The sequence below is a fragment of the Sinohyriopsis cumingii genome, chromosome 1 (assembly GCF_028554795.1).
Source record: "Sinohyriopsis cumingii isolate HCF-2022 chromosome 1, ASM2855479v2, whole genome shotgun sequence".
Taxonomy (NCBI): Eukaryota; Metazoa; Mollusca; class Bivalvia; order Unionida; family Unionidae; genus Sinohyriopsis; species Sinohyriopsis cumingii.
The window spans coordinates 82,517,134-82,540,958 of NC_142961.1; the positions used below are offsets into that span (position 1 = coordinate 82,517,134).

The 23,825-nt window shown below is 34.7% G+C and overlaps 1 protein-coding gene across 2 annotated transcripts in view; it reads left to right on the forward strand.

The window, feature by feature from the left end:
• Positions 1-488: 488 nt before the first annotated feature.
• Positions 489-23,825, forward strand: part of LOC149807241 (uncharacterized) — a 42,490-nt gene continuing 19,153 nt past the window's right edge. The window contains exons 1-6 of one of the 2 annotated variants that reach the window (XM_089963958.1): positions 495-864; positions 8,276-8,328; positions 15,074-15,179; positions 16,130-16,212; positions 19,751-19,830; positions 22,739-22,894. In XM_089963958.1, the coding sequence (XP_089820084.1) occupies positions 764-864; positions 8,276-8,328; positions 15,074-15,179; positions 16,130-16,212; positions 19,751-19,830; positions 22,739-22,894 (579 nt within the window). In that variant the 5' untranslated portion in view covers positions 495-763. Of the gene's footprint in view, positions 865-8,275; positions 8,329-15,073; positions 15,180-16,129; positions 16,213-19,750; positions 19,831-22,738; positions 22,895-23,825 lie in introns of both variants that reach the window. The other variant, XM_089963962.1, reaches the window with a different exon arrangement.

Sequence of the window (23,825 nt, forward strand, 5' to 3'; positions counted from 1 at the left end):
GTTGAGGCTCTTGGCAACATGAGATTATGTTAATTCATATCTAGATGATATTTTGTATTTTTTATGAATTTTTTTTTAAATGTGGTACACATGGTCGAAAATGTCTGTTGTGACGATAACTCTTACCCATGTCTAGTTCCAGCAGAGTTATCTCTCTTAAATGCAATGGAGTACCTTGTTTTGTCCTTGTCAAAATGTCAATCTAACATTGTTCTGTATGACAGTGTGTGACATCCATGTTGAGGCAGGATAGAAAGTATATTTATTTCACAAAACATTAACACTGACGTCTATGGAAAAACAATTTGTACCGTGATACGACAGGATTTGTCACTTTTTCCAGAACATAAGCGGGGCTGCAGAGCGACTTAGTAAGGAATCAACCAATAAAAATTCAGGTTACAAATAAAAAAAATTTAAAAATGATCGGTATGGGCTAATTTAAGGACGTCTTACATTGGTGAGCATCCCAGCCAATCAGACGCGTCGACTTATAAACCTTATCAGGAACTGATACACAATTTTTGCAGACAACTTAATCATTATTCGTAATCAAACTCAATGTTAACATTATCAGTGCTATATAAGTTACACAGATCACGATACTGTACATTATAGTCCAAAGTGAAAAGGGGGACAGTGTCATTTCTTTGAGCGTCTTGCACTTACTTCTCGCTTGACTTCTCGTCAAGTCTCGTGGACCGAATGTAACCACTTCAATTAGCCTACACCGGTTTGTGTAGCGCGTGAAAGAGCACAGAAAATGGCCGGGTACCAGTTAAAAGAAGAGAGTGGAGATGGGCTAGCGATGTCGTCGTCAAAATTTAAACCCAACGAGGGGGATTGGATTTGCCCCGACTCAAAGTAGATAATATTCAGTATTTATTAATATTTATTTTCCGTTTAGTGAAGATTAAAGTATAGCTGGAACGCATAACGAGGCAATTTACACGTACTTTTTGATGTCAAAATATTTTTGACGCTTATGCCATTGAGAAATAATACAAAGTATCTCTTGGCGTTTGTTGTAGCTGTTGTATTTTTTTTTTTTAAATTGTAAACAGTTTCTGAGTATTTACTTTATTGTTAATTTTTAGTTTACTATTGCTTATAAGATATAATAAGTTTTTAATTAATAGGAAAGCGCTGTCTTGTCTACGTTATAGGAATCGTTGCGGCGTACTGCAGTGTACAAGGCGACCCTGGTATTAGTTGGCGACCTAATATTTTATATGACCTTTTAAGTTTTCAGGTTGTTTTTACTATGGCTATTTAGGTTTGATAGGTACTTTTAGCTCTGGTAAATGATGAAATGGATATCCCGTACATTAGCTTTTGATGCACTTGAGCTCTTGACACCTTTTCAGAAATATCTTTGAAGCACATAAGCACTTACTTTTACTTTTTTTTTTGTATAGAAAATACTCCTATCAAAATGACACCCCTCATTACTTTAGACCACTCCAGTGGCCTAAGTGGTTAAAGCGTCTGCCTTGGATGTGGGAGGTCGCAGGTTAGAGCCCAGGCAGAGTCATACCAAAGACTTCTATAAACAATGGTACTAGCAGCTGCCTTGCTTGGCACTCAGCATGAAGAGTTATGTGGTAGGACTGGTCTACCTGGTGTCAGGATAATGTTACTGGGATGGACATGATGCAACACATATGCGGCATAATGCCTCAGTGGTAGACATCACTGTAAACTGCCACAAAGCACATATTGTACCGATATGACTGAATTTTTAAAAAAGCTATGTTACAAATCCAAATCATACACACACATAACTTTAAAAGCATAGCAAATAATGGATAACGTGTGATAGCCATGTAGGCAGTCCTTTTGAAAATTTGCATTTTAATTAAATGCATAATTAGTGATAAGGAGCTGTTCTTGCCCATGCCGCCTACGACTTTAAGCATTTTATGTTTTGGCCCCCAGCCAATAATGGTTGGATGGCCCAATGCTATGTCATTGCCTTTACCAAGGATACACTTAAGCAGTTGATTTGGGCAGTTAAAAAGCCCATGACCTGTGGATTAGAAATTTGACACTCTGCAAACAGCAAAATGGGTTCACCTACAAAGCAAATTAAATCCAGACTGATCACAACATTCAATAAATCCAGTTTCAGGCAAGATATTGTTGGGAAAACCAGAACTACTTTTAGTCCTTATGTTTAGTGTTGTATCAGTTCTACCAATTGCCAGAAAACTCATATCTCAGCTTTCTTTGGGTAAAATAATAAAGATTATTCCTTATTGATTGAAAGATTTTCAAAGTTAACATTGTGGAACAACTGATAGTAATAACCCATGACACTTCAGTGAAGAACAACTGGTACATGTATCAGCAAGTAGTGTAATAGATATTGTCACGATAGTTTGGAGACGGGAAACTTGGATGTCATGTATTTCAATACTTTGAACATGTGGAAATAAAAAACCTGCCAAGAATTATTGTCCTTAATTCATTTCTCCTGACATTAAAATTGAAATAGTCTCTGCATATCTAGTCCTGTAGTTATCATCACTTTTAGCATATTGTTGATATTTGAAAAGAAAACAAATTCTATATGTACATGCTGTGTTGACTCATGACTAATTCCACTGTTTTAGACACATGCAGTTGACACATAATGAGGCTTTATTTGCTGACAGTTTCTTTACATTAGCACTTCTTGACTTGGATCTGGATTTGTTAACTATTTTATGATGAAATTTGTGATGATATGAATCTCAATCTGTCAACGTTTGAAATTGATGTATACCATGGATCATTGATGTATATGCTCTTGGTTTAATGTTTTATCCATAGAAAAGAAATGACACATTTTGGAGGGGATGATAAATCAGACTCCCAAAGTTATATTCTGATTGGATAAAAATAGCTTTGTGCATCATGAATTATGAAATTGTTATATAATAATAATAATAATGAGGACTTTGTATAGCACCTAATCTTTAGAAGCTCTATGCACTTAACAACATTAGACAACACCTATAAGATAAAAAAATATATAATGATATGATTACAAACACAAACACCATGAAATTACAAAACGTAAAAAAAACATGCTGAGAATATTTAAGGTAGGAAACATTATTAGGTCTTTAAGTTTGTTCATGCAGTCGAAATAAGTGAATTTTGAGAGCACTCTTGAATGGGATCTTTGTATTTAAGTTCAGTGGGCAATTCATTCCATGTTGCTGGGCCCTGGTATGCAAAAGAACGCTGTCCATATGACTTTGTTTTCATAGTGAGAATAATAAGAATACGATTGTCAGAAGAGGAGAATAAGTATATGACTGATGTGTGGACATGGGTGAGGTTGGATAGGTATGTTGGACTAGAGTCCGACAGTGAAATGTAGCACAGAGAACAAGTTTTGTGTTTGATTCTGGATTGAATGTATAGCCAGTGTAGGGTACAGAGCAGCGGGGAGGTGTGCTCTGATCGTGGTACTCTAAGTATAATCCGAGCAGCTGTGTTTTGAAGTTTCTGGAGCAGATATTGAGATGAACCAGACAGAATTGAGTTACAATAGTCCAGTCTTGAAAGTACTAATGAACACACAAGTGTTTTAGTGGCGTCAACTGAAAGATATTTGCAAATTGAGCTGATGCGTCTCAGCTCAAGATATGCAGCCTTGCATATGTTCATTACATGTTGGTGCAATGTGCGAGTACTGTCCAGAATAACACCTTGGTTTCGTACTGATTGTGTGAATTTAATGTTGGTGTTGCTGATATTTATTGTTTGAGGTAAAGGATGTGAATGAAAAAGTCTTTGTGTTGTGATCAGAATGGCCTCAGTTTTATCATCATTCATCTGCAGCTTGTTCCATGTCATCCATGATTTCACATCAGAAATGCACCTCTCTACACCTTGTACGGTAGCATCTACTTCAGTTGGGTGGCTAGATTTGTATATTTGGGTGTCATCAGCGTACAATTGGTGAGACACTGGATGATGGTCTGTGACACTTGAGAGCGGCTGAGTGTGTAAAATGAAGAGAACATGTCCAAGAACAGACCTCTGTGGAACACCACAACATAGGTCAACTGGGCTGGTGGAGTGTATTCCATTTGCAGACACAATTTGTGTCCTGTTGACCAAGTAGGACTTGAACCACAGTAAGGCTGTATCATGAATGCCAAATAAATGCTGGAGATGGTGAAGTAATATAGCATGGTCTGTTGTGTCAAATGCTGCAGACAAATCAAGGAGGGTGAGGACTGTAATCTTTCCACTATCCAAAGCAGAGAGAATGTCATTAACTACTTTTAGAAGTGTAGTTTCACTACTGTGGCAAGGGCGATATGCAGATTGTACAGTGCTAAAAAGACTATTTGAATTCAGATGAGATACAAGCTGGAATAGAACAACCTTTTCTAAGATTATTAATATGAATGGGAGATTAGAAACTGGGCAGTAGTTCTTTAAATCATTATGGTCTATTGTTGGTTTCTTCAGCAGAGGCTTTACAATGGCAGTTTTGAAAAATGATGGGAATTCCCCTGATAAGAGAGGTATTAATAACTTTAGTTAGTGAAGGTAATACTGGATCGAAGCACACAAGCAGCAGTGATGTTGGAATTGGATCAAGTTCACATGACTGATGCACTCTTCATCAGAATTGTACGTACAAATTCCAGAGACATGTTCAAATGCTGCTAATGGTTGCTGCTCAAATTCTGTATCCCAACTGTATGGTGATGACGAGTCAGTTGAAATTGTGGTGTCAGGCTTATCTCTAATGGTTTGTACTTTGTCACAGAATATATAAAAAAATTTAATGATCATGATGTGGGTAACAGGTTGCTGAGATGTTTCATTTTTGGCTCATCCAAATAGTGTTACAGAATGAAAAGCTTTGGAACATTTAAAAAGTGGTAAAAATTGTTTACTGTGTTCAATCAAAATGATTTAGAGTCAGTGATTTACAAATTCTGCAAAAGTCTGCTTACTCTTTGCAAGTTTACCATAAAATGGAACTTGCCTGTGGGAAATTTGAGCTTGTCTGAAATGTTAAATTCTAACATCAGTAAAATAAATATTAAGTAAAATACTGGATATATTTAGGAAATTCCTTTTTTAGCCTAGATATCAGAGTTGTATCATCAACTACATCAATGGAAGATAGTCTGTTTGTAATGATTTATTTTATACTGTTAAACTGTGTGGTCTTGAACTAAGTAAAAAAGTAAGCAAAACCAACATGTTTAATCAAATCAACAACTATTTTATTTCTCTTACAAAGGGAAAATTTTAGAGTATTGTGAATAAAATCCAAAATGATCCGTAAGTTCTTTTGTTAGTCTAAATATAGCGTGTTCCAAATGAATTCCAGTATAGAATGCGGATGTACCAATAGTCTTCAATAGGTTGATATGACCAGAATATTTGAATGAATTTTAAAAAGCCCAAAGTAGTGAGTTATCCAGAATGTCATTGAGCACTTTAAAATTCCAATGAATAATTTTTAAATGAAAGATCTTTCTTAAATTATATCTGAACACAACTGAAAATAGTTTCAGGAGGCTGGTCTTTAGGTAGGAATTAAATAATTTTGTTTACCTCAACCTTATACAGTAAAAACTCTTGTGAGCGACCTGTGCTATGAGCAACCACCTGTCATTTCTGACCACAATCGTAATGCACAGATGGATTTCATTATATAAACGCTCTGATGAGAGCTACCGCGATGTCTTGGCAAAATATGCATTTCAACACTGCTATGAATGGCTGCATTGCACACAAAAAACAGATCAACACCTCTGACCTTGACATAATCCTTTGTAAACACGAGAGCTCAGGATAACATTTTTGTTGTTGTAGGGTTAAACGCCATTTTTCAGCACACGATAGACTATATATGGCGGCCAGTATTAATGGTGGAGGAAGAACCCCGGAAAGAACCACAGACCCACGAGAAGCTACTGGCAAGCTTTCTTACATACCCACATTGGCCGAATTGGAGACTCGAACTCACACAGACAGAGGTGAGCTGGCAGTGATCCGTAACAGAGAGCACTTTAGATCACTCGGGCACTCGCGGCCCCCCGCAGGATACATGTCATGCAAATAAAGTGCACATTAAATAACACTACAGTTGAACAACCATATAGAGAGATTAACACCACTAAGCATCATTTAATCCTTTGTAACAAAGACCACATAAATAGTAACAAATATTCTATTAACCTGTTTTATTCTGAATACAACTGCGGTTTTAATACCTCATTCTATCCTGAATATGCCAGCAGTTGTAGTATCCCATTTTATCCTGAATGCGACTATGGTTGTACCCTCTCTACTACGTATGTGTGTAGCATCTCTAGAAATGCATGTTATACATCACAAATATTTGTGTACTTCTTCACCTACACAGGAAATGGTTCAAGCACATATGCGCAGTGACATTTATATAAAAAAACGCACTTGGAAAAGAAATTGTTGACTTTAAAATCGATCGATAAAATGATGGACGACAACTCTGATGTAAACATTGATGCTGATAGCAAGGGTAGCGACATTGAAGTTGACGATTTGGATGATTCTGATGATAATATTGACTTAAATGATGGGTTAGAATTTAATAAAGTTGATGAAAGAGATGATCATGGCTTCATGCACTTTTCGACAGCGACTCAGAGAATGAAGCTGACTTTGAAGGCTTTCAAGAGGAATGGGTCCGGGATGATTTTTCACTTTGGTTGCAGCCAAGATTTAAATTGATAGAAGGAGCAGCTGTTCAACACCCAGAAGAAGCCGATGCCCAACATTATTTTGAGTTACTCTGGGATGATTTAATCTGGAAAAAACTTGTTGCTGAAACAAATCGTTACGCTGAAAGATTTCTAGGATTAATTTGTGACAAGTTTTCATGAGAGACTGCACGCTGAAGTACATATTCCACAATGTGAAGTAAACAAATTGTCCCATGTGTCATGTTGTCCAATTTTAGTAAAATTATTATAACTTTTGAACTAACAGTGCTAGAAACTTCAAATTTGGACCAAAATGCTAGAAATTGAATTATCTTTATTTTATTCACATACTATTAGTAGCATTTCATTTATCTTCACGAACAAAAGATTTACTGAACATCATGGTAAGGTTTTAAATTTGTTTTTTTTCTTCTTCTTTCAAGTCATATTTCAAAATACACTTGTGAGCATGTACATTGGTAAATGATAACAAAACATATATCACTGTGTTGCAAATTTTATTACCTGTTCAGAGATGTATAGTTTTATATACTTTATAAAAGAAATAACATTGTTACAACACTTTTAGTAAACATGGTGAAGGTAGTCACAATTTCTGCAGCTGCTGCTGTATGATGCTCTGTTTTACCACAATGTATTTAGAATTGCTTCTCAGGAATCAGGCACTGCAGTTGAAATTGGTAAACAGGATAAAATGGGTTAAGGTATTTTTATATTAAAAAAAAAATTGGCTAGCTACCAGTTCCGTGAAATTTACAAGTTCAGTGTATGGTGTCATTTGTAAACTGCAGTAAACCAGACTAAAGTACATGTCACTAACCACCATTGTAGTGCCAAAGTCATGTGAATAGCCAGTAAGATTAACCATTTTTTTCATCAAAGAGAGTAATGATGGACATACGCTGTCAATTTAGAGGTTTGTATTTTTTGTTTATCTTTGTGAAAAACCATACAATGCTGGTAGTCCTAATGTCCCAGTTAGAAATCTTTTGAAAGGGCTTCTGTGTAAGGTTGAGTACATCATCTGTCTTTCCAGTTAATATGTAATGCCTAGGGGGAGGGAATGAGCTCTTTGTCTTTAATACTAGTAAGTGAGAATCATTTCTGGATTCTTTTTTTCTTTCTTTTGTTACAGTGTTTCACCAAGCCACCATCTGTTTACCCGGGTGCAGATGGTTGCAACCTATGTTTATCGAGCTATAATGCTGGTGATTTAAACTTTGTACCAGAATAAATGTATTGTTTGTATTTATCATTAATTAGAGTCATAAATTATGTATGTACGTATTTTTTTAAATCATGACACCATTCTTTTGCAGGCATTTAAGCTAGTTGCCCAGATCTTCACACATTTTGTTATGAGTTTTCTTTTGTAAGAATTTATTGCCAGCATGATGGATAGAACTAGGTTCCAAAATGGTGGGGTGGAGGAAGGACATCAAAACCATAAAAACTAAAAGAATATTTTAATCTGATATGTTATAGTTGGATAAGCTACCAGTAGATTAAATATTTCATGTACCTTTGCTTTTTTTTAATTATAGGTGTGGGAATGTGAACTTTGCTCGAAGGGATAAATGTAACAAGTGTGGAAGAGGTAGGTTTTTACACTTCCCAATTTATTCATGTGACTTTAGTGACTAATGTACATTTATTTTAAAATAAAAAGCATTATTTGTGGAAGATTTCTTTTATGGGTAGCAATTTTTAATGAAACTACATCCACCAAAGAGTGTAATGCATATAAACAGTGTGACCCCACATAATGATCCATTTATTCCTCAGTGCAGGGTTCCCATGCTATCGGGGAAAAAGTAGGGAGAAATTATAATTTTTTTCCAGATGGTAAAAAGTCCTTGAATTTTGCAAGTAAGTATTCATGAAAGTCTGCAAAAACCTGGGAATTTTCCTCCACAACTTTACCCGAAACAATTACACAATTGAGTTGTAACTGAACTGAAAATGAGTTATATTTATCGAGTTCTAACCAGAATATTAGGAGGTTGCAGTATGGATCATTTGGGTGCTTGCCATAAATATATTTGTTGAGACAATCCAAATGCTCCGTGGATTAGATTCATTTTGTAGACTTTTTGTTTCGCAGACAGCTCGATATCCATATTTTGTCTGTGTCATGCTGCCCCAGTGCTAGACATCACTATAAACTGCCACACTGCAGACATCGTAGCGATATGACTTAAAAATTGTTAAAGCTGAGTTAAAAAATCTTAATCACACACACACACTTTAATTTAATATAATTGAAATTTTGTATAGCAACATTAAAAAGGAGTTTGTTGTTGATATCATGTGACTATTGAACTTTTGATGCTGTTGAGATTTGTGAAGTCATGTGACTATTAACACAAATGGCGAGTACTGGGTCAGGTTTTATCTATGCTGAGTTTCATCTAGTCTGTCAGCGGATTAAAGACATAACAATTATAATACTTGCCATTTTTGAGAAAATAATTAATTTTCCTGTCAATATAATATAGTTTAAATTTGCAAGGCCCACTGGTAAGCTATCTTACAGTGGTGGCAGTTTCCTAAATGTCCAAATGTGAAAAATGGGGTTGGAGTATTTGTTGGAAACCTGGATTAGAAAAATTTTGAATCTCGGAGCTGAACTCTGGTGAGAAACTATTACACAGTGACATGTAGCTTGAAGCATTGGTTTCAGATCTTAAATGGAACACATGAGAAATGGGAAATTGTCGTCCTTTTTATTATATATTAAGAAACGATAAGATCCAATGTATCAATACAGGTTTGGGGACTGGTTTATGGAACTACAAGAAGACAAGATTTTACAGAAAATTCAGGCCTTGTTTATACAACAATATACAGTTTTGAAGGTCTTTTGTCAAAATTTAAATCAACCCTTTTGTAATTGTCTTTAAATGATGCCCTAGTACTAGGAAATGTTTACTTTGTATAACATGCACATATATTGCTCTAGAATTCTTTAGAATTAAAGGTTTGAAAGGAAACAAAATAATTTATGCTCATTATGTTGTTTCCACGTAGCAACATAATGCAGGTCAGCAAAGTAAAGTTAGAATTTGTATTCTGTACATTGAAATGGCTTTAAATGCCAATTTATAGAAATATAGTCAGATTTGTTTTGTGTGATGCATTTTGTGGTTTTGTACATGGTCATCTTTTCTGACATATATGTTTTGGATAGTCTTAAAAGAGAAACAGCTTCAGATTTGGAAAAGGCATGTTTTATAATCCAAAATGTTCTTTAATTCCATTCAGTAATGGTCATATGTTAACCTTGAAAAAATTAATTTCATCCTGGAAAAGCACGGGAACCATGTCAGTAGTTCCACAAAATTGTATCCCCATGAATATTCCCAGTTTTACAGTGATTTTCACAATGTCAGCTTGTATCAGTCTTCACTCGATTGTCGATTATTTAAAAAAAAATATGCCTTACCATGCAGTAAATGGAACCACTGGTAACAGGTGGTAGTCACAATATTGCTTTTCTCTCCCACTTGTTCCTAATGTTTTTTATTTAAAAGAAAAATATTTTTCTGTGAAATTGGGATGTTTAATGTTGGCCAAGAAGTAAAAGAATCAGAGCCAGTTGGTAAGGGGTCCTGTTATCAAGGGAACTGCCTCATCGAGGGTTATAGGGGTAAAATCATATTAGCCTTTGTTGTCAATAGCTACAGATAAAAACATGAATAATGTTTTGAAAATTAAGTATGCTGTGTTGCAGTTTGTGAAACTTGAGACAGATTGATTCTTACTGTGAATTAGTTTTGCATGGGTGACAGTTTTTATGGGTTTTATTTAGAAGAGTTCCTAGAAGGCGGTATCTTAACGGGTCATTTGGGAGGTAATTTTACCGACTGAGTATAACATCTGTGTATCCCTGGCACTTGAAAAGCGTCCCTTTGTTGAACTTCATGGTGGACAGGGAGCACATGTGCTAAATTTTAAACAAATCAACATGGAATTTTAAAAAAATAATTAAAAACAAACATACTGACTTGATCTGAGTCAGATCATGAACCATGTGGTGTGGAGTCATTTCCACACTTCATGGTTATACAGTCTAAAGCTGCCTCAAAACCTTTTTGCCACATTTTCTACCGTTGTGATTGAAAATACATTAACCAGATTTATCGGCACACCAAAAAGTGTTAAAAAGTTGAAATCGGGTTGCTTTCTTGTTGAGTGTGAGCAACGAGGTCAGACATAAAATATATGGGAAAATGATAACTTTCTTTGATATTCCAGTGACCTCATTCGCTCACACAACACTCAATATGTCTAAAGATGTGATTCACTGTTGTGACTTGGCAGGAGTCTGCAACACAGATGTCATTGAAAGAATGAAAAATGAAAGTGTCACTGCAGTCCATAGAATATATATTAAACATAACAATAATCTGCAGGACACCAACACCATTGTACTCACCTTCAACAAACCAACAGTACCCAGAATGGTCAAAGTTGGCTTTTTGCAAATGAAGGTTGAGATATACATTCCAAACCCACTTTGATGCTCTAAGTGTCAGAAATATGGCCAGACTGATGCTCAAAAAGCCAAATATGTGGCAGATGCGGACACAATTCTCATCAGGAATCTATCTGAGTGTAGAGTAACTCTGCATTGTGTCAACTGTGGAAAGGATCACCATGCCAATTCTATGGATTGTGATACTTTGGAAACAGGAGAAGGAAATAAAGAGGGTAAAGTACACATCTATCATTCCCTTTCCAGAGGCCAGAAAGCTTGTACAGGCAAAAACATCCCTTTGTGGTCCATCCTTGTCCACAGTAATAAAAAACAATCCCAAAACAATGAAGGATGCTCAAACTCAGACAGATCCTCCCGATTCATCACCAAGCTCTAACACACCTAATTACCATGCACAGAAAAATACGGCATCTACACAAACAACTTTCAATAATTCCCCTCCACCAAAATCACCAAGGAATAAAACAGATCTCGAGGAAATAGGCAGCAAAAGAGGTCAGATGACCCCATTAAACTCTATAATAGTTTTGGAGACATTGAGAGCATGGATGCAGAAGAAACTGCTCCTTGTGCTCAAGGTGGCTGCAGACCTACCAACAATAAAATCACCCCCGTACTTCCTCCAAAGAAATAACCACACAGATTACCTCCACAAGATGTATAACCTAACTACATAATCTCCACCTTAAAATTATAATGAAGAACAATGGAACTGTCGAAAACTTAAAACCAATTACAATGATATTCTTCTGCTTCGAAATGAACATCATCCTCAGTACTATGCCTGCAGGAAACATTTTTGAAAGATACGGATAACATCACATTTAAAAACTACTCCCTTTTTAACAACAACTTAAAAAAATAGTGAAAGTGCCTCAGGAGGAGTTTCTGTTGTGAACAGTAGGGCTCTTGACAATGTCATTCCTTTTAACACAAATTTGCAAGCCATTGCTGTAAGTGTCACTCTACACCGAGTGTTTACCTTTTGTTCTATTTATATACCACCAAACACCAACCTAGTACCAAATGAATTAGACAATCTTGTTCAAGAACTTCCTGCCCAATTCGTTTTACTCGGGATTTTAACGCCCATAACATTTTATGGGGATCAAATCACATATGTAACAGAGGCCACAAAGTAGAGGACTTCATTTCAAGACACAATTCATGTTTATATGACACCAAATCACAGACATATTTACACAAAGAGCAGGTACATACAGGTGTATCGATTTGAAAATTTGTTCTCCTTCACTGCTTTTGGACTATGATTGGAAGGTCACTGATGACCTTCACTGCAGTGATCACTTTCCAATCTCCCTTGAAAAAACTCTATTATTCACATTTAAAATTCACATCCAACATGTCTGAAAGTTATGACTAACTGTTTTCATTATTATGTTATCAATCAAAGCACATGCATAGGATTGAAAGACAACTACAGCAAAATATCAACAAGATTCAAAATTGGGCCAGGACTAATGGTTTCAAATTCTTGAAATCAAAAACGGGATGTATGCATTTCTGTCGGTTACAAAAACATCATGATGATCCTAAACTCATGTTGGACAGAACACCTATTCCAGTTGTGGGGAAACATTGTTTTTAAGTATTATCTTCGACATCTAAAGAACTTGAAAGCTAAATGCTTGAAATCTTTAGATCTACTTAAAGTAGTAGCACACACTGACTGGGGTGCTGATAGAAAAGTCATCCTCAATTTATATAGAATGTTTTTTCACTCCAAACTGGGTTATGGTTATGTTGTTTATGGTTTAGCTAGGAAGTCATATTTGAAAATGCTTGACCCAATTCATCATCAAGGAATAAGACTTGCTGTGGGAACATTTAAGACATCCCCATGTGAAAGCCTTCTTGCTGAAGCAAACGAACACACCTTTATCACATCGTAGAGAAATGCTTTGCACACATTATGCTCTCAAATTAAGATCAAACCCTCTGAACCCTGCCTTTTCAGCTGTTTTTCAACCCAAAGACAAAACCTTATACGAAAATAAACCAAACACCATACTTTCCTTTGGCATTAGAATATTATCCAGCCTTGACAGTACCAAAATTTATCTTTCTAAAATTCACAAAACATCCATCTCCGAAACACCTCCCTGTCTACTTAAACAACCAAAAGTATTTTTTACGCTACACAGTGGAAAAAATCGGAGATAAACCCTTCCATCTTCCACAACTCTGATAAAGAAGTCCTCGCTGAATTTAAAAACTACACAAGAATTTATACTGACGGATCAAATGATCCTTCATTTGTGGAAACAGGAGCTCGCTTACCAAATGGCACATTCATTTTTCAGCCGAAATCAGAGCAATAGCCTTAGCTCTGCATTATATTGAAAGCAAACATATTAACAGTAAAATCATCTTCTCCGACTCACTATTAGTACTTCATTCACTGCACAATAGAAAACTGGAGAACCCATTATTAACCAGTATTCTTATCCAAAATCTCCCACAATATAGTATACTGTTGGTTACTCAGCCATATTGGTATTAAAAGTAATGACAAAGCAGTCCATGCTGCTAAAGTGGCCCTATCCCTTGAACCTTTTGATTTTAAAATACCGTATACTGATTTTAAACCTAGTATCAAACAGTCTTTTGGTCAAAAGTGGCAGGCATCATGGAATGATGCAGTGAATAATAAACTTCACGCCATCAAGCCAACCCTAGGAGAATGGACTCCTTCCTACAGAACCGTCCATAGGGAGGAGTTAGTCAATGCAAGAATTAGAATTGGTCATGCTTATATAACCTACTTCCACATGCTAAAAGGCGAAGACACACCAGAGTGCGTTTCTTGCAACGAACACTCACTGTTAGGCACTTTATGGTAGTGTTTCGACCTACAACCTACACATGATCAGTACTACAATGCACATGACATGAAGGAACTTTTTGATACAATAAACCTCACTTGAATTATAGAATAGCTCACCTTGAGCATTTTTATGTATTGAATATACCGTCCCTTTTATTAAATAACTTTTCATCTGTCTTTATTAACATACCCCAGACTACATTGATCAGGAAGCCTTATATATTACCATTACCATCTTATCATTTTAGTTTCAACTATTTGGTTCTGAAATCGCTTGTTGATATGAAACTTTATCCTTTTTAAATGATCATACACATAACCTTTGGATGGTGCTAAATAGCCTAACAGTGCTTTTGAGCCGTAAAAATACAAACAAACAAACAAAGCCATGGATGTCGTGGATTGGGGAAGGAGTCCTATTGTTTCCATTGATGTTAATGGATGGGGAAAAGGTCCTATTGTTTCCATGAATGTCATGGATTGTTGAAGGGTCCTGTTGTTTCCATGGAAAAATCGTCATTTGGTGGACTTTATATTCATGGTTTGTAGCAACCACACAAACCATTATAGTTATTGCCAACAGAACATATGACCTCTCATTATTGTGTCCTATTACAAAAACCATGAAAGTTAATGCCAAAAGAAATGGTGACCTTTCATTGTTGTCCAATAAGAAAAACCATGAAAGTTGTTGCCAACACAATAGATGACCTCTCAGTTTGTTTCCTAAAACAAAAACCACGACAATTGTTGCCAACAGAACTGGTGACCTCTTATTATTGTGTCCCATAACAAAAGCCATGACAGTTGATGCCAAAAGAATAAATGGTCTTTCATTATTGTGTCCAGTAAGAAAAACCATGAAAGTTGTTGCCAAACAGAACTGGTGACCTCTCGTAATTGTGTCCTTTAACAGAATCTTGAAATTTGTTACCAACAGAATAGATGACCTCTTATTATTGTGTCCTATAACAGAGTTTGTTTACTTTAAAGAGAGAAAAGATGGAACTGTCTTTAAGAAAGGTGGGACTGAAATTGGAAAGGCTATGGCTGAAAAAAGCAAGGGGCTTTTCAGTGCTGATGACTGGCAGTGTAAAAGGTAAAGTAAATTTGAAGTTTGATTTGTTTAACTGCAGCCTGGATTATATTACAAAAATTGGCATTCATTATCATGTCACAAATTTAGATTTATCTTATTTATAGGCCTTGAACCTAACCACTATAAAAAATTCTGATTACCTAAAAAAAACTTGTTAAATTACTGATCTAACTAGAATCCTTGAATGTACCCACTTGTCTTGTGAAATCAACATACTGTTTGGATTTTAAGTTGTGAACAGCCAGTACCTTTCTCATTATTCAGTTGCTTTATTCAATAAAAAGCTGTATTTTGAAAATAAATCTTTTATCTGTGATGAAATTTACTGTTTTGTTTGGTTAAGTTTACAGCATACTTGTAAAGCATATATGGCAGGTTAAAATCCTATTGACCCAGAATGAATGGCAAAATATTGTTCAGGGTTTATAATGTTCTTTCATGATACTTGTAGTATTTTCATCTTCCAGGGCCATGGATGAAGAGCAGAGGTTCTACTAATTAGTGATTTTGAAAGTGGCATAATTTCATATTGGCTGTTGGCACTTAACCTGGGGGTGGGTGGGGGCGATCACTGGATTAAACTTTGGGAAAGAATAGTAGATATTTTGTGTAGACTTCACATTAGAAAACAAGGAGACATGTTGCATTTTACACTACAATTTATGGAGAAAAATTATATTTTAGTTGTATGTCTAAAAGATGAGAATCAAAAAGTCCTCTAAAAACTACACACACACACACACACACACACACACACACACATATATATATATATATATGTATATATATATATACACACACACATCTGTAAGAAAACAAAACAGAGCTACAGTATAATCTTCCATCAACTAGTGTGCTTATTTAATGATTAATAATTTCATAACCAGTCTCAGTCTTCACAAAGTGTATTTATTCAGCTCTTTAAAGTTTTATAATATTGGACATTTCAGCTGTGGCAATGTCAACTGGGCCAGAAGAATGACTTGTAACATGTGTAACACTCCCAAGTATGGAAGACAAGAGCAAAGAACTGGTACATGTAGAAAGCATCATATTGTACTTTAGAGTAAAAGAGGGGTTTGTCCCATAATCACACAATTAAAGTCAAATATTGATATTCTTAAGATTTCATGAAGTGTAACAATCCATACCTAACATTACCTGTCATTGACATGTTGGTTGTTGCGAGATTTGTATAGTCATGTGACTCCGAATGCAAATGGCGAGATCCAGGTCAGATTTCAGCAACACTGTACTTTTGTCTTGTCTGTCAGTGGATTAAAGATCTAACAAATGCTATGCTCGCAATTTCTGAGAAAATAAATCGTATTCCTGTCAATTTCATGCAGGTATATCTCGATGAACTGTTGTTCAAATTTGCTAGGCCTGGTGTCAGTGAATTCCAACTTTTCGATAGTGAGTTGGCTCTGACCCTACACCCAAACATCAATGTCCAAATATCAAAAATGAGGTGGCAAGGGTCAGAGGAAACTCTGACCAGTCAAATCAATGCACATTAAATGAGAAATACATTTGTAATGAAAACAGAAATTGCATATTTAATATTTTGCCTTATTCAGAAAATCACCCATTGGTACATATATGTGTATACCGTTTATGTATACATGTCTAAAGAACAGAGTATCAACACCGGGTACTTAACCATTGATCTCGTCAATGCAGTGAATCCACAATACATGTAATACCTTCATATATGTGCACACAGATTTAAAATATTCAATTTTGTCATAGATCATAATATGTATGAATTCAGTGGGGGAAAAAACAAAATTGCATAATGAAATGTGAAGCACAAATATGGTTCATGCTGACACAAGTTAGTAAACAGTCAGTATTTCATACTGCTTAAGTTTTCTTATCTACAAATCATTAATACTTTATCGTTTTTTGAAAACTGAATAATTTTCAAATGCTTTCTGTTACTGTCATGTTTGCTCTTGGCAAAGTCAATCACATTCCTCAACTGAAGAATTTGAACATAATATTTTGCGTCTCTGTCCACCTTAAAGCATACTCTAAGCTTTGGATTGCTTCCTGTCCAGGGCTTCAGTCTTCTCTTTATTGGTAAAAGCTTTACATTTCCGTGTACTGTTATCAATTGTTAATGTCTACTAATTAACACTTTTACACTTATTCATTTTGAAAGACTACAGCAAGGATAATTTGGGGTCATTTTTATAGGGAATGGACAAGATTATTCACAGGTCAACTGACTGTATCTAACAACACTGCCAAGCACATGTTGGCAGCTTTCATTTTATGATATTTTATAAATCATTGCCTCATAATTTGAAGAAGTTTTTGCTCTGCGATTGACTTGGATGATTAGCAATATACTTAAAATTATTGATTTATAAATTTAGGTGGGAATCCTTGTATCAACCACTGCATTGTTTAGTGCTTGTTTGTGTAGACAGTTTCAAGAAAATACGTATCAGATATTGTTTGAGCAACCATTGTATACAGAATGCATTGAAGACAAACACTAAGAAGACTTAATGGCGTTATTGTTCATGGATCAGTAATATATAATAAGATTAACAATCATGAGCTGATATCTTTCAGCAATAAACTAACATCAAAGTTTATTTTGGCACAAAAATTCAAGAAATTGGTGAAATATTAAAATGTTAAGAGGCATGCCACAATCTTTTTACAGTCAAATTCATACATGATCTCTTCCCCAAAATGATAATAAACCTTTGACATTATTTTTGTACTTTTAAGAAGAGAAATTATTTTTTTTGTGTACCAGAAAAATGTATGTATATGAAATTTCAGCAGCCGCTCCATGATTGACTTGAAGATCTCGTCCTGAAAATGATAATAAACATGTTGTTTTTTCTTAATTTTAACAACAAAAATTTTTCATGTACCAAAAACTACATGTATATGAAATTGTAGGAGTCATGCCTTATTGTGTTATATCCGAATTCATGTTATAATGGAGCGTGATATAGCAGGGTCACACTGTATTTATGATAATTATATGTGTGTGTATGTAGTAAGAAGCTATGTGTTACTTAAAAGCATTTAATATCTTCTTGTAATAGTAATGTTAATTATGAAAAGGTCATTATTGTCTTAAAAACAGACTTAATTAAAGTGAACATACATTAATGGTTCCTGATTCATGTGAAATGTGATGGTATGTGCATTTCTACAAACATGCAGTCGGCATTTCAGCATCAATTATGGCTGTAAAGATAAATCTGAAAACACATTTCTGGAAAGAAATACATACTATGCATCAATACAGGATTCACAAGATTTCATTTTGAAGCTGTAATCAATTTAACTGATCTCAATTGCATTACAGAAGATTTCATCATTTTGTAACTCGACCAATGATTCATTGACCTAACTGACACCATTACATTCATCTTAGAAAATTTCATGATTTTGTAACTGCCAATGATTCTCAGACCTAATTGGCATCATACATGATTGTCATGAAGATTTCTTCATTTATTAACTCAGCTATCAAGTTCACTGACCATATTTAAATGATTTATCATGTATGATTTCATCATTTTGTTACTCAGCCAGCTATTGATGTGACCTAAACAAAGCAATAATGAGAGACATATAATATTTTCAATGAATTTATTATGGAATACAAATTACCAATTAGTTAAGTTGTGGACAACCATGATATTTTGTGGACATCAAACTTAACCATATGGAATACTGTTAATTACATGTACCACATCAAATGAGTTCTTTCTCCCAACTCTGAAGAAAAATGAGTGCAGTTTTGGCTTTACTATTTACTTCTATTTTTGTATGGTTACCAAATATCTTTTGATAATTAAAGTGAAGGAAGTTCAGAACAAATTGGAATTTATGAAAGGTCGATTTGATGCGTCAGATAATGTCAATATGCGGACATTGGTCAAAATGTCTAAATAGTTCTAGCCTGTGCCACATGGATGTTTGTATTCATTGCCTGTAATAAGCACCAGATTGGCTATGTAAGCTTAAATGGGTGGGTGATGCAGTATTTTATCTGTTAAATCCTTTATTGGTTTCAATGGACTGCAGTCTTTGTCAGAATATTTGTGTAGTTAAGATTAATAGAATCTTCCCCAGCAATGGTATGAGCAGGGCAGTCTAAATATAAGAGATACAATACAATGTGTAGCAGAGAGGAGCTTTGCTAAATCCTTGGTACAAACTTGTTTCTCTGGAGGCAGTTTCATTATTCTGTACTACAAGATGTGTTGTTTCTCAACCTTGAACTTTTAGATGAAAGTCTGCACACAACATGTGCATCTTTTTGCATGAATGGCTGCATTTTTGATTGTGTATCTACCACCAGGTCACGATCAGTTCTAGAAAATGTTATAGGTAGGATTACTGTCATGTTTATGAGAATGTTTCATTTACATAAAAAAACCCATTATTACCATTTTTTTCTGGTCTTTCAAATTCTGGAAATTCTTTTTGGGAAGTATAGCATCAGACCCTTTGAGGGGCTTTTGTTTTCTTTATCTTTAAAAATTGCATTCTACAACTAATAAAATCTCTTCTGACTTTCTCTCAATCAGGATATGGAGGTGGCTACATGGAGAGAGATGAAGTTGTGGAGTACATCAAGAGAGAAGATTCTGATGATGAGTATGATGAGGTGACTTTTCATTGCTGACAATTACTAGTTTTGTACACCATGTTTTATGAATAGTGATGACACACTACTAGTTCCAAGTTAAATGAAACATTTATTTCTATCATACTTTCTGTTATCAGTGACAAGAGATTTTTTTTAATGAATATAAAAGTTTTTTTACAGTATTTTTTTTTTTACTTTTATTACAGGCTTTCTTTTAAAGCAGTAAGATTATATAGAGATGCATATTTCAGTTTTTAAATTTTGATATCACATTAGAATCACTGATCTTAAATTCCATTTAAAGAGGGATTTGGCTCGGATTTCTAAATGATACATTTTTATAAAAACATTGTTGTTACTGAATTGAAATCATTTTTAGTAATTGTCTCATTGTTTTAGCTCTCAGGTTGTTATAGATTTTGTTAAAGTTGGCTTCCCCAGTGCAAACCAATGAGAGAATTATATTTGTCTTTGTGGATTTGAACTTCTTGCCCAAACATTTGACATCAGAATATCTCCACTAAAGTGAAAAAATATGGTAAAATAAAATTCAGAGTGTTTTCAGGAAATTACACTATTATTTTACAAATATGAAGCCTTCATTTAAATTTTTATCTTTGTTTGCATTTTTATATGCAGATGATTAAAAAAGGTAGATTCATAATGCAGATGTAGTTCAAGGAGCAAAGACATACATGTAGAGAAATAGATAAATGGATAGGTTGATATGAGTTTTGGAAATGACTGAGTTTTAAAATAAGATAGAAGCATTCAGGCAAAATTACATGAAAATAAAAAATTAAATTGCCATGAATAGAAAAGTATTTAATCACGTTTCAGTATGTCAGGTTTATTTGCATTTCCACTTGAAGATCAATTGATCATGCAGCTTTAAAATATCCATATAGTAAGAAAAACAAGGTAAAATGGAATTGCTCACTGAACAATTCCATATCAGTTTTCATTTCAAATTGTCTTGGAGTCTGGGAAAAGGAAAGCAGTGTAACAGTAGCTGGTAAGTAGGATAAAATTAATTTTTTTCTTTCAAAAACGTCCCCCAACTCACTCCTCTGTGCCTGTTCATACCATCTTGGGACCAACTCAAGGGTCATTAGTTGGAAGTCGTTGAGATCCCACCCTTTAAACATAACATCCTGGGGAATCAGGGTTACATCTAGGATGCGCAGTCGTGAAAATTTCCCACAAAGTTATGATTTCCCACAAAATTAAAATTCTATGTGGACAAAATCATGCAGAAAATAAGAATTGTGTGCAAATTTGTGTGAAGAATGTGCTATTTTGATATATGTTGTTTTTTAATGTAAAAATTCCAGTTGCCACTTTCAGCAGATATGTTTTCCTTGTGTAGTTGTGAAATATGTCACGTATTTCCTGTGTCATGTGCTCAATTCTGATTGCTTACGAAAAAAGGCCAGGAGTGCACATGTTTGATGCAGTAGGAACATCCTGTGCAATTTCTGTCAATTCGATAAAGACCTATTTCACAACCTGATGAAAATGGCCTATCAATGTTTGATGCTGAGGTTAGCTTGGCGGGACAATGCATTTAATATAAAAACCAGTTAACACTGATTTTTCTGTCAATAGGCACAGCAACAGTGAACAAACATATCCTCATATCAGACTATGCTAAAGATGGCGGTGGTGAAACTGGGGTGTCCGACCAACGTAAAAAAAAAAAAATTCATACTGGGAAAAAAGATCGACTTGACTGGAAACGAATGAAATAAATCAGAATCTTTGCAATTGTCATGTAAAAATTGTCAAAGAAAATTCCATCATACTTCGAATTGCTTATTTTAGGACATCAGCCCCTGACAGACACATTGAATTCAGCTCACATATGGGCGATTCAGGATTTGAAATGAAATAAAAATATTAAAACTACATGCATGATATTTATCAAGTGACATAGTAATTATGTGACACTGTTTTGTAAGATATAAGAATGGATAGAGGAGGGACATGATTTGCAGTGCATGGTTTGATAATGTAATGGTCATTGTGTAGAGAAAATACTGTTCTTATTTTAAAACAAGATTGTGTTTTCAGTGTTATATTGCAATATACAGAGCAAATGTATTTAATGTTATACTGTAATATTCAGAACATATATGTACTTATTACACTTTTTATACTTGCTATTGCTCTGTTTGAAAGTTTTTTTTTTTTTTTTTTTTTTTTTACATCATCATGGTAGGTCCACCTCTTTTTCAGATTCAGTGGGGGCAAGTGCCCACACTTACCAAATCCTAGATGCAACCCTGGGGAATTGCATCTGGGTCATAAATTAAACCATTTAGATTTGCACCAAGAAAGTATAATTAGACTAATTGGCATGAAATGGGGAATTCACTTAATAGCAACCAACCGAAAAGTTGTAGTCCAAAACGAAAACCTGGTGATACATAGAATTGCACAGGAGACTTAGATAAAATTGCAAAAGATCAGCAATATGATATCCTTTAAATCCAATACATATATACATCTGTAGGTAATAGACAGATGACAGCAATCTGTTCCACATCCTATAATTTATATATTAATTTGCATCACATGCTTCGACAAAGTCTTATCTTGCTGATAAAAATGTATCTGTATATCAGGAAGATAGATACAGTGTCGTGATTGGGAACATTTTATAGGATGCCCAGCAAATTGTAAGCCATGTGTCTAACAGTGAAATTCAATGAAAAGTTTGTAATGGGCACAGTTTAAATCAAATTAATTAGACTAATCTGTAGATACAAATTTTACCACTTTGTTTGACCCACATTAAAAAAAATACATGTACCAAAGGCTGTAGCTGTGGTATTCACAATTTTAATACTCACCCTACCATTTGTTAATAATGTAATTAAAATTCAGATGAATAGAACATCTTGAATTTACTTCATTCTGACAGTTTGGGAGAAAAAAGAAAAAGTTTAGAGGGAAATCTACTGAAGATCAAATGGAAGAGGATAAAGATCAGAAGGATGTAAAGGATAAGGAGAAAGAGGAGGAGGTTGAAGAAGAGGAAACAGAAGATGGGGATGTATCAAAATACAAATTGGATTCGGTTAGCATTTCTCCATTATACAATTTCAGTCTAAATTTGATTTTGTCATCCCTTTTACCACCTATTATATTTGGAGGAATTTCATTCCTTCCTTGCCTTGTGGTGAAGTCCTTATTCTGTGTTAGCAAATATAATTGTTTTTACTCATCATTATACTTTCATCAGCAGAAGAAATGCTTTTCAGAGGTTTTGATGTCTCCTATTTATCTATCTGGCCATAAGCCAAGTGAGCTTAGTATCGACCTGCATCCGTTGTGCATCTATCCATTGATAGTTGCTTGCTATTCTGTATTGCATATTTCTGATTCACTTTGAATAAAATGTGGAAGATGAGTTTATATGATCTTGTTACCACTCTGGAATCAATTTCTCTGATCTGATTATGCTAAAACTTGGAATGTACACTTGCATCATGAAGATCTCAGATGAATTTCATAATGAGAGAGATCCATGCATCTTCCGTCTCGTTGGCTGAGCTTGTTTCTTATCAGGAGGTCAAAACTTTTTATCCAGTTTTTATCAAATTTGGAATATGTGCTTATATTTTTAAGATATCAGATTCAAATAACAAGTGATAGCCATGCATATTACTGTAATTAGCAGTGCTTGTTACCACTCAGGAAGCCAAGTTTGGGTCTGATTTTAATTAAACTTGAAATACAAGCATCATCAAAAGTCGAAAGGATGGGTTCAGTAAAGAGTGATGTCCATGCAAATAAATGAGATAATCTTGCATCTCATTGACTAGGTTTTGGACCATTTTATTGGTCATATTTCTAGTGCACTTTTAATCAGACTTTGAATATATGCTTTTATAAATAGGATACTAGGTCATTTTGATAATGAGATAGATCCATTCATAATAATGAGGTTATCTTGCATCTGATTAGCTGTACTTATTACCTCTTAAAAAGGTAATAGTTATCGTTAG